This window comes from Sycon ciliatum, chromosome 1 (genome assembly GCF_964019385.1).
Source record: "Sycon ciliatum chromosome 1, ocSycCili1.1, whole genome shotgun sequence".
In the NCBI taxonomy this organism is placed as follows: domain Eukaryota; kingdom Metazoa; phylum Porifera; class Calcarea; order Leucosolenida; family Sycettidae; genus Sycon; species Sycon ciliatum.
This window is the reverse complement of record NC_088643.1, coordinates 69,563,898-69,575,748: the sequence shown is the minus strand read 5'-3', so window position 1 is coordinate 69,575,748 and position 11,851 is coordinate 69,563,898. Positions and strand designations below refer to the sequence as shown.

Here is an 11,851-nt window from a genome sequence, read left to right as displayed (position 1 = left end):
GATCACAGTTGCATACTCTTGTTTATGGACTCTTGCTAATAACTATTGTTATAGCTGCAGGGAAAGCAGAAACAGCCCATTGAAAATTAAAACCAAAACCGGTGTACATCTAGGTAGAAAACCTTCACTAGTTTGTTGTATTCCGAATAGGTAGGAAAACAAGCATGTTTCTCTTTGAAAGAGTGAGTCAATGATTCGCCGGTGGGTGTTGCACAGGTAGGTGTCTGCTCAGTGCGTCCTTCATAGAACTAACCTGCGCCAACCAGATGTCCGACGCGACCTTCCTTCCACTTCAACAGATCGCCACCCTTGCCACAGCACAGGTCCAGCACGTGCATGCCTTTGCTAGAGCCCGGCACCAGCGACACTGACTTCTTGATCAGGATGCTTTTGATCCAGTTGTTGATGTTGCGCATGTGAAAGATTGGGCTGCTGTAGCGCGCCCCCTTTCCCGCCTCCGGCAGCTGGTTGTAAAAGTTCTTGATCGTCGCTGCGTTACCTGCCGTGTTTTCCTAGAGGTAGAGTCAAGTAAGCATAGAGATGTACAAGCAACACGTACTAGTATTAGGAATGGGAAGTGTTCAACAGAATAAACACATCCAACGCACACATATACACGCTCACACAGAAAAGCTAATGCATGCCTACTTCACAAATGCACAATACTGACTTTTGTTTTAACCTACCGGTTGAGTAGCCTGGGAGGCCTGAGAGTCATCGCGGTACTCTCCCTCCTCCTCTTCATCATCGATCTCACCACTGCTGTGCCGACTCAACGATCTCTCCTTTCTAACTGGGTGAGGCCGATCAGTCGGTGGTGTGAAGCGCAGCCCATTGCTCCGGCCTGCAGCCCCGTTGCCGCCGTCCGTAGCACCACAATCGCCATGGCTACTTCTTTGGTTGCTATTATCGGACGGGCGTTGCTCCTGCTGATGTGTCGGTGGCGAGGCACTAAAGCCATGATACTCATCATAGGTTGGAGAACCGTAACGGAAATCAGGCAGGCCATAGTCACGCTTAGGGTTGGCATTTTCATCGTCGTCAGTGTCATCCAGCCAGGGCGTTGGTGAAGAATCACCATCAGAGTAGTTACCAGCTGGACGTGGAGAAAGGCGATCGAACGGAGCATCGTCACACAGCTCGCGCACTTCACTGGTCTCGCCGACACTCTCAGAAGGGCGCCGTTGTCGACCACTTGGCGAAGTCGACGCTTGCTGATGTTGGGGACTGGACAGGGGCGATGAACCAGCGCCGCAGAGCTGTTCACCGCACAGATGCACTGGCTGATCGTCGGCATGGGTGCGGGGTGAAGTAGGCGTATCGGGCAGGCACGATGACTCAGCATGCGATATGTGGCTGTCAGCACTGGCCGATGACAGCTTGCAAACTACAAATCCAGGGTCGACAACTGGCGACGTAAAGCCCCTAGCAGCAGCAGAAGCAGTGGGATCTGCCTCAGCTGGCATGCATTGGACATCTTGTTGTGCTTGCGCCTGCTGAGCATCTGGAGACTGCTGCTCAACTCCACCTTCCAATGGAGAGTCCTCATTAGACTGGAAACCCTGAATTCCACCGATTGGCGAGCTAAGCTCGTATGGCGATGAATGCTGACTTGCGTTGGAGTCAATCGAGGGCGGCGAAACCAGGTAAGGCCGCTTGGCATTAGGCGAATCATCATAGTCTCTGCATGTTCGTCCACTCAGGTGTTCACATCCATCCTCTGTAGGTCAAAACAATCGGCACATGCACATATGCACGTGCATACACATACGCACGGGTAAATACCCACACCCACACATATACACAGATGCACACACAAATGCAAACACGATAATACACAAACACACAGAAATTAGTTTCTTCGCCAATTTAAGGCCGATGTCGCAACATCTTAGGGCGCGTTTGGTTGGGACTGCACCTGTTCTGGGTCGGCCAGAACATGTTCTGCTTGCTCCGGCTTGAGGCCGGAGTAGACCGAGCAGTTTCACTTTTTCACAGTGAAACCTGGCGGGAACATCGACTTTGGTCCCAAATGATCACGTGCATGCGCTTTTGGGTTGGACTCGTTGTACCGTACAAAGTGACAATGGTGACCCACACACATTATGAAGAATGCACCAAGTTTGGCACACTTTTCACAAAAAAAGTGCTCTGTTTCTGGAGTACCGTTTGGCTGACATGAGGCTGCTCCATGTGCACCAGCTGTTTGATGATCTTATTCTAGATCATACCAACCAAACACACCCTAGTTCGTACACAGAAATTAGCCTTCCAATCTATAGCACAACCAGCAACCGATTGTATACTACATCACACAGTAGGGCTAGCCTTCTGCTCACACAGCACTCAATACTACCCTAAAGGGAAGAGCGTCCCGATAAAAAGGTGGAACAAAGTTTTCTTGTTGCGACTTGAGTTTCACGCTTGCGCAATCATCAGGGAAAACTCATACCGTAAAAGCCCCCGTATACGCCCACTCGAAATTACGCCCACCCTCCGTGTACATGCCCGGTCAGGGGAAGTCAAAACTTTTGTTTCAAAATAGCGTCCATGCCCATGTACTTATACGCCCAGGTATACCGGCAACACCAGTGCATGTACAGGTACTGACACCCAATACTTACTGCTATCCCTATTCCAAGTATACGCCCGGTTCCAAAATAACGCCCGTGCCCTTGTATACGCCCAGGAAATCGACGCTGCTATTCTATACGCCTGGGGCCTATACACGGGCTTTTACGGTATACCGTAAAGTAACGCGAGAGCGCCCCACCTTGATTTTAGCCAGGGAGAGGAAAATCGTATGGTCAGTGTACAGCCCGCGGGCTTACTTGAGTCGTTTTTAATACTCCTTATAGTTCACTTTCATTCTTTGCGGGCTAAATTAAATGTACAGATGTATTAGCAGTCTGTGCTGTGCTTCTATCGATGCATATCTCGATCGGCGCATAAGCTCATGCCCAAAGTCGGTAGCACTTGCCCAGCATGGGCATTCTTTTCGCTTGACTTACTGATCATTTGGTACAGGAGGTCGAAGAAGAAAGGTCGCACTTTATCTTCAAACAAGTTCAGCTTCGGCAGACCACGCAAAGGCTCGGGTGTGTCGCACTTAGCCAGCTTGACTGTCGCGAGACAAACCCGGCCCTGTGCGTGTTTCTGCCGGGCATGATGGCTGACAATGCTGCAGGTGCGACTGCTGAGGAAGTAGGGCGTGATGATGGGCACTACCACGCTACTGCACATCAGCGCATGGTCAAGGTTGCGGTCGTCACTCCAGCTCGGATCACGGTCACGGTGCATCAAGAACACGCGCAGACCACGCTCCTCCAGCTGGCCACGCAGACACACCACAAACAGAAGAAAAGAACACACCGTGCACACAAACATGGACACACACACATGTACATGCACACACATGCACATGCATGCACACACATGCATGCACACACATGCACACACATGCACACACACACACACACACACATGCACATGCACACACACACACACATGCATGCACACACATGCACATGCACACACATGCATGCACACACATGCACACACACACCACTACCACCACCACACACACACACGCATGCACACGCATGCACACACACGCACACACACACACACACACACACACACACACACACACACACACACACACACACACATGCACACACATGCACACACATGTACACACATGTACACACATGTACACACATGTACACACATGTACACACGTGCACACACATGTACACACACACACACACACACACACACACACACACACACACACACACACACACACACACACACACACACATGGACACGCATGCACAAACACGGACACACCAGACAGTGAGAACCAAAGCAGCAACAAATGAACGCAATAGACATTATGATAGATAGGTGACTTGGCACATATTGCAACAACTTCATAATCAAAATAAACAGGCTGAAGGAGGAGGGGGGATCGTATTATCCTCCGGCAACTTGTTAATTTTTAGCTTTTACCCTGATGGTGGGAATGCGTTGGGCACAGAAACAATTCAAACCACTTGCTTTTGTATTATCAGTTTTTTGTTGTCTACACCATTTCTATTAATTGTGTCATGCATCACAGCACCGTCATCCCACGCACTAGTATTTCATGTGCAGTATGGCATGGAGCAGTTGCATGAATCATACCAGCCTCAGCGTGGCTGCGATCCAGACTGCACATATGCAGGGCCTTAAGGAATAGGAACACAGACCCAAAGCTGATACTTTGCTCTGCCCGTTATGTGCGATGAGCTCACAGCAGACATGAGAGCACTACGAGACTGACCTGCGGTACAAGCTTCCCCACGACCCATGTCGTGTCAGCGGACGCATGAACAAGAAATGCTGTGTGAGTACGACCTGGTGGTAGTGGGCAGGCTGTTTTAAGACAATAAACACACACACACACATACATACACACACACGCATACAGGAACAATCTGAGTCTCAACTTGCCACAACCGATGGACCTCGCGACCAAGAAGTCCTTTCTATAAATACTTTAATCTTTGCCTCTCCATCCCAGTCTAATGATATTAGACACCAGAAGAACAATATGAAGGGATTTTAACGTCGTTTTCATGTGACAATCATCAGAAATCTTCGTCACACTGAGAGTTGGACTACAGTCCATTTCAAAACTATAGACGCGTACCTAGGCAAAAACCGTTATGCCAGCATCTATACCACATAAAATCTGTGATCACTTTGTGCATAATTTTTTCCAAATTGGGCGTCTGTTATCCAATCGTTTAGAAACTATATGAGAGTAATTGTGGAGCGGACCTGAGCAATATTCCGAAAACTATTCTCAAAAAGTTCCAGCCAAATTTGAAATATTTCAAAAGCCCTACGCGTCTATAGTTTTGAAATGGACTATAGTAGAAAAGGAAATATATTATGGCAATTAAGTGAATAAGCATGTGTGGAGTGGAGAGGTGCAGGTGAGAATGCTATGGATATGAGCATGTGGGTAATAATGCTAAGTGAGAGAGTGTAAGAGCTGCTACAAATTCTTGCCTCAATCACACCTTCAATAGTGCTATTTTTAGGATTTCAGTGTTTCTCGTGGTAGTTCTAGATCCAATACTATTCACTTTATGGCCATACATTTTTTTTCTTTTCTCCTAGTGCAACTCTCAGTGTGACGAAGATTTCTGATGATTGTCACATGAGAACGACGTTAAAATCCCTTCATATTGTTCTTCTGGTGTCGTGGTATGAATGTGTTCACTTTATTTCTATCGATATTAGGTTTCTTGTCTCCACGCCGCCTGTTTAATTCAAGTTAGTTCAGCCTTTCATTAGCAATGGTACATAGTGCCATGAAGTGGGGGCTGTGTGAGAAGCGTAGAGCGAAATATAACAGCGAATTGCCTTCAAATCCATCAAGAGTACATTAAAGTCGACCAATTTTAAAATTTACATCCTCAACCCGTCCCCACCATGCACTCTTAGGGCCTGGTTCCACTGCGGCTCCGCGGCACTTGGCTGAATGCAGCGGAGCAGCGCGGTTCCACTGACTCTCGCCATCCGCGGTACCGCGGTCGTGCTCCACGTTTTTCGATGATGTTTTACCTGCCTGCGCGCGCACGCGGGAAATAAAAAAATCCTCATGTTCTGGCCTTCGCAACGAAATAAAATTTGAATTTCAAAATTCTCGCGTACAAAACAATGCAAAGTACGGGAGACAGGTCAAGCCGCGACCGCGACTCGCAGTTTTGGATCAAGAATCGTAGGAAAGCTTGCGGTGAGCCGCGGCCTCGCTGCTCCACCTCGAGCCGCGGTCACTATGGTAATGATGACGTTTCAAGCCGCGGATGACGAGCAGGGGAGCCCCAGTGGAACCTGGCCCTTAGCTGAAGCAAAGCACGAAGCATAATATACCAGCACAGCAAGGACACTTCCGTTGACTGATAATTTCTTTACGCCTCTACCAATTGGCGCGTACAATAGCTCTTCCCACTATTCTCACACTTAGCAACTTGCATATGCCAAAATTTCTATGCGGAAAGCGCACCCTTGCGCCATTTCTGCTGTATAACTATAAGAATGATCATTCCTTTACACTCCATTGTCATCATTATTATCCAGTGCCCATGTATTTTCCCGGCATGTTTTAGTTTTTTAGTTTTTCAGTTTTTTACATTGATTTTGTATGTCAAAAGCGGATTAGGGAGTTTCGACTCTTTCCTCTACCAAATGGCACTGCTTAGGATACAATTGTTTTCATTTTTTGGTGTTGTGTTCTAATCCTTCACCATTGCACCATGAATTGTATTCTGTTTGCCTGTACAAGAGGCTTGTGTTGCTTGCAAGAATAAAATCATTATTTGCAAGAAAAAAATCATTACCATCCTCTACTGATGAGCTGAAAGGAGCGAAACAGCTGTCTAGAGACTTAACAAATTATCTGTTAATGGAAGTGTCCTTGCTGTGTTATGCTTCGTGCTTTGGTTCGGTAAAGAGCGCATGGTGGTGACGGGTTGAGGATGAAAAATTGGAGTAGGGCCGAAAAATAAATAAAATAAAGTTCACGGATCGCGTGAGACTCGGCTGGAAGCCGAGTTTTCCGCATCCGCCGCGGGAACGCCACCACCCTCTAGGATCAAGGCGCAGATGCTCTGCCGAAAGCTCTGTCGCAATATTTTTTGTCAATTTTAAAAGACAGGCATAGTGGGATGGTCTAAGACCATGATTGAGAAACAGAGGGTACTAGGTTCAAGTCCTGCTTGAAAGCGGAAGGATTTTTTCCAGCCGTGCTGCGACCCACAGTTAATTGGGAACTCGTGGCCTGGCACGAGGGAAACATGGATGCAGTGAATGGGATTTCGGTCTTTGACCACTTTGTGGTGGGTCTGATCTACTCACCTCCCACCGCTTAGGAGCTGCATCTGCGCCTTGATCCAAGAGGGTGGTGGCGTTCCTGCGGATGCGGAAAACTGGGCCTTTGGCCGAGTCTCACGCGAACCGTGAAATTTTTAAAGTCATTTTTGTACACAAACTTAAGCATCTGGTCCAAACTGCCAATGACCATTAGTGTAGAGCTCCTGGAAGCACTCCTTGAAGTGATCCAATCGAGCAGAGAACGGGGCAATCGCCCGGGGAAACAGCCTCGCTGATAGCATCAGTAATAGCGGGTTCCATTTTCACCAAGGAATCGCAAATCAGACCGCAAAGCACGAGACGAGGAGAAGTGACAATACTCGGTTGAGCGATTTGAAGAAAGGAAACCGTAAAGAAGATTAACTTTTCCAATCCCTCAATTAATGAGTAAAGACAAGAGTAGATGAACAAGATTGTGCAACTCGTGGATGGGTTGGCCCACGGTGGAATTTTTTGTTGCCGTAATGTTTTCTGAAAATCAGAGTCATGCGACTCATGCCGTACAACGCACGAGCTGCGAGTTTTTTGGGAAGTTTTGCCTCGTGCACTCGGCCGGGCTTTACTAAATTACAAGGCTATCTCCTTGGAAAATCGCGATTCCGTGCCTGCGACAAATTCCGTGATTTTCCGCGAATCTAGCATTTTCCGCGGAAAACGTGCAATTTTCTTCATTTTGCCTCAATTTTCAGTGAATCCGTGAGCCCATGCCATGACCCACCCTGTACAGACTTTCATGCTTGGTGTGTTCTGTGAGCTTAGCTACGTGGACTTGGTGTATGCGAAGCGCGTGGCTGTGAACCTTTGTCCCCAGGGACGAAGTTTTACACCGCACTGTTCTTCGCGCTTCGAAATTCCTTGCTACATCATCCTTTCACGCTTTTGTGGTCCATAACTATCGTTGCAAGATACAGCATTTTCCGCAAATTTACTATATCTGGCCCACGTTTTTCACTCTTTTCGCCCGCAATTTCTTGCGCAAATTTCTGAATTTAGTCCCGTGATTTTCCAGGGGGACAGACAAGGCCAGTGCCCAGCATGTGCTCTCACACTGCTCTGCGGCAAAATGCGCGTGCCCGGTATACAACATACGTCTCGTTTTGTGAAAAAAGGTGACTTCAACAAAAAAATTCCGCCGTGGGCCGGGGTATCGTATCTGCCGATTGTGCGGAAGAGATGCGGAGTTGCACACTCTTGCTCATCTACTCTTGGTAAAGACGAGTCCAAATTTTTTCTCGTGTTGTGTACAAAAAAGCCAGAAAGCGGAAAATACTAGTGGTGTGCACGGGTAGTCGGGTACCCGTGCTACCCGTGAGGACCTCGAGTAAACAGGTACAGAATAGTACCCGAAGTCGCAGACGACATCCTGTACAGTGCACATGTACAAATTCATGTACTACTCCGCATGTCTACCCAGTGTGTAAGGGAAGGGGTGCGTTGTGGTGTTACCAGGGAAACATTACCCAATCGGCAAGAGTACATGAAAACCAGAGTGTGCAGCTTGGGGGCTTCTCTGATATGGGTGTCTGTCACAGCGGAATTCCGTGATTACATCATTTTGGTGCAGATCTGAGGCGGGAAATGGCGTAGTGCGTACAACTGAGCTGCAGTTGTGCAGAAAGAGACCTGCTTGTACGCACTATATCACTAAAATGATGTAATCACGGAATTTCGCCGTGACAGCAACCCATTCGAGCTGCACACTCTGGTTTTCATGTACTCTTGCAATCGGGTACCCGTGCTACCCGTGGAAAACTACCCGAACCCGATGCCGGAAGAAAATGCTACCCGACTCAGCCCTAAAAAATACCAACCCCACCATGCACCAGGACTCGGACCTTGCTTGTCATGAACAATGCTCAACTGAGCTAGCTATGGGACAAGGCCGAACCCAGAAAGGCACTGCGTGGCCAAAATTCGCTTTTCTGGCAGTTCGCCTCCCTGACCGTTTCCCTTGAATTTGAAGTTCATCCCATTCTAATTTCAATAATATTTATTATACTGAAACCGAAAGAGGTTTCGGTAGTCATTTACAGTCTTCAGTGAGTTACAGCCTGGAAAGTTGGTCGAGTGACTCATTTTTCCAACGTTTCCATTATAGTGGTGAAACGAATATTCGAATATCCGTTCGGTTTGTCACATTCGAATATTCTTTAAGTCCCATTCGAGTATCCGTTACATCACTTCGAATGCAGTGCATGTATACAAGCACGCCGAACACAATACAGTGCAGTGCGTACAGCCTGCCTGTGACTTTGTGCTCCATGTTTTCTCATGCATGTGCATACTGGACTGCCAATGTTGCACATATTGTATGAACTTCGAAGTAGCCTTACGTGGCAGTGCATTTGATGTGGCACTACCGTTTGTCATACCTAATAATAATGACAATATCCATCAAATGACTGAGAGGAGGGCATGTGATGGCATCTCTGTTACCAAAAGAAATTAAAGAATATTCGTACGTTCGTTCGATAAGCCAAAGAATATTCGGTTTAATACTAGGTTTTGACATTTGTTTCACCACTAGTTCAACTTTCCAACGATCTTCAATTCCTTCAAATTGTGTAAGCTTCACAACACTCATGCTTAGCTCGGCAACGATCATAAACCACCACACTTCGGCGGAAAACATGATCAATTTATTCCAGCCGAGTCTGGCTACGCTTTCGCCCATTCTGGTCCGTGTTGACCTCATGGAATCTCCGCACGACGAGAAAACATAACACTAAGACGCTATGCCCTAATTCACATAATTCGGGCAAAGTCATCATGATGATTGTAGTTTACGCCTTTACTTAGGGAATATCACATACCCGTAAAGCGCCTGTCACCATTCGCCGGGCCATAGTGCATGGAAGTAGCCATGTCCCGTCAGCCGAACGGATCGCACTGGCTCCAATTCCTCACAGCAACAAGAAAGGACACATGAGTTGGGAGTATAGTTCCTGCACTAAGAACATCATAAAACGACAACACCTTCAAAACATTTCTTTGGCAAAAATACAAGATAAGACACACGCGCGCGGTATGTACTAGAAAAGCAGGCATCAGGTGTGCCTGCACCAGTGCCACCAGTCATGCATGCAGTTCACAGCAGGGAGTCGTAAAATACCGACTCCCTGGTTCACAGTATAGAGGACTTTCCAATGAGTCATACCGTGCGGCCTATGAGGATTCGGGCCAAAGATCATCGAGTTCACCACCGATCACCGCGACACCGGACTTGAAACGGAGCTTGGGTGGCAAAAAAAGAAGACTGCACTGGAAGGAAACAGTGTTTTTCGAAAGCAGTTCCATTTTGCATACTGTAGTTTGAGAATACCAAAGGGCTGCTCGCGATCGGATGTTCCCACACCTGGATCGTCTTTGAGTTGTTATCGTTTTCCCTACGATGGAGAACGACTGAACCAGTGGATGACGGACACACGACTCGAGAACTTCGCTCCTGATGCAAATACTTCGAAGTACACGAATATTGTTCCATCGCTTCGTTGGCGAAGAGAAAAGTCATGATCATCCCCTGTCACCCCAGTACGTATCGAACTAACTAACCAACTTGTTCAGCTCATTTGTGGCAGCACCAGTAAAGGCGGAAACACGAAGATGATTCCGAACACTATCAACTTACTTAGTTTGTTGGGGTGCAAGGTATAGCTGGAGTTTGATGATTGATAGGGCTGATGCTGATGGTAATGACTAATGTACCCAGCTCTATGCACGTACCTCTACATGACTGGTGGTGCTAGCTATTCTAGTACTGGCCCTGGGTGCAACTCATCATCTCTTCCATGCCAGTGTGTATGCCTCATGTTCTGCACAACGTATATTATTTCCTTTGTCATGGATAAATACTCTGATCGACCTACTTGCGCAATCTTCTTCTGCTTCCCACTTGGTTGCTGCGCTGTGCAGTTCTTCATCTGCTGCGGCACATACTAGTATACCTCATATTCTGTCTTTCTGGACAATTAGGTACATGTATTCAGCTTCTTGATCTTCTTGTGGTGAGGATCATCTTGATCTTACTTCTTGTGTAACTCTTGCAAAGACAGTAATGGAGGACACTCTACCGGTAATCAGCAACTGCTTATGGAGAATGCCAGGTCGAGGGACGACCAGGAAAAAACAATTGCTGTATTGGATGTGCATTCATCAGCGTGTTTTAAGATCAGGACAACTGAGTTCGCCACTACACCAACTTTTTGGCTACATAGGAGCAATGATGATGATGGCCGTGTTTGACTTCGTCAGTTTTCGTGCTACCAGCCACCGCATGTCAACATTGTCATACTCGTACTGATAAGGAAGAAAAACCCACACACGCACGCGCACCCACACACACACACACACACACACATGGATACACTGACAGGCATGCAAAGCAAGAGAGACACAGAGAGAGAGAGAGTCAGGCAGCGGAAGAGAAGTGAGACTACTTGTAGGTTATGGGCACGGTGCTCCAATTTCTGCCCAGCTGAAGTAAAATCCATGTACACTATTTTCGTGTAGTGTTCAGTGACGGTGCCAGCCACTGGTGAGTGACCCAGTGGTGTAGGTGTTGACATTCAGCACACATCACATTTCAGTCTCCAACGTAAATTCAGTCAAAACAACACTGCACTGCAGCAACATGGGAATATGCTTCTCCCAGGCCCACCATGCAAGTGCAGTGTGCGCCAAGAACAATTCCAGGTAATTCAGCAGCTACCCGAGGATGGACAGGTTCGGCAAAAACACTCCGCGAGTGCCTGGCGTTTGCAAACGTATTTTGTTGACAGTTGTTGTTTCCACCCTTTGCACAATAACGGTCACGTGATCCGAGACGGGGCATCCTCTTCGATTTTTGTGCAGAGTATCCGTTGTTGAGCATGGTGAAACACTGTATTTTTCCATTTTGGAGATGGAGGAGAGAGTGTCGAGTGGT

The 11,851-nt window shown here is 47.4% G+C and overlaps 1 protein-coding gene across 1 annotated transcript in view; it reads right to left on the bottom strand.

Annotated features, from left to right (window-relative positions):
* LOC135805136 (uncharacterized) overlaps positions 1–10,113 on the bottom strand; it is an 18,280-nt gene extending 8,167 nt beyond the window's left edge. The window contains exons 1-5 of the mRNA XM_065319135.1: positions 9,741–10,113; positions 4,328–4,419; positions 3,012–3,330; positions 687–1,720; positions 254–512 (exon numbers count right to left, since the gene is read on the bottom strand). Coding sequence (XP_065175207.1) covers positions 254–512; positions 687–1,720; positions 3,012–3,330; positions 4,328–4,419; positions 9,741–9,792 — 1,756 coding nt within the window. The 5' untranslated portion in view covers positions 9,793–10,113. The remainder of the gene's footprint in view (positions 1–253; positions 513–686; positions 1,721–3,011; positions 3,331–4,327; positions 4,420–9,740) is intronic.
* Between the last annotated feature and the right edge of the window lie 1,738 nt (positions 10,114–11,851).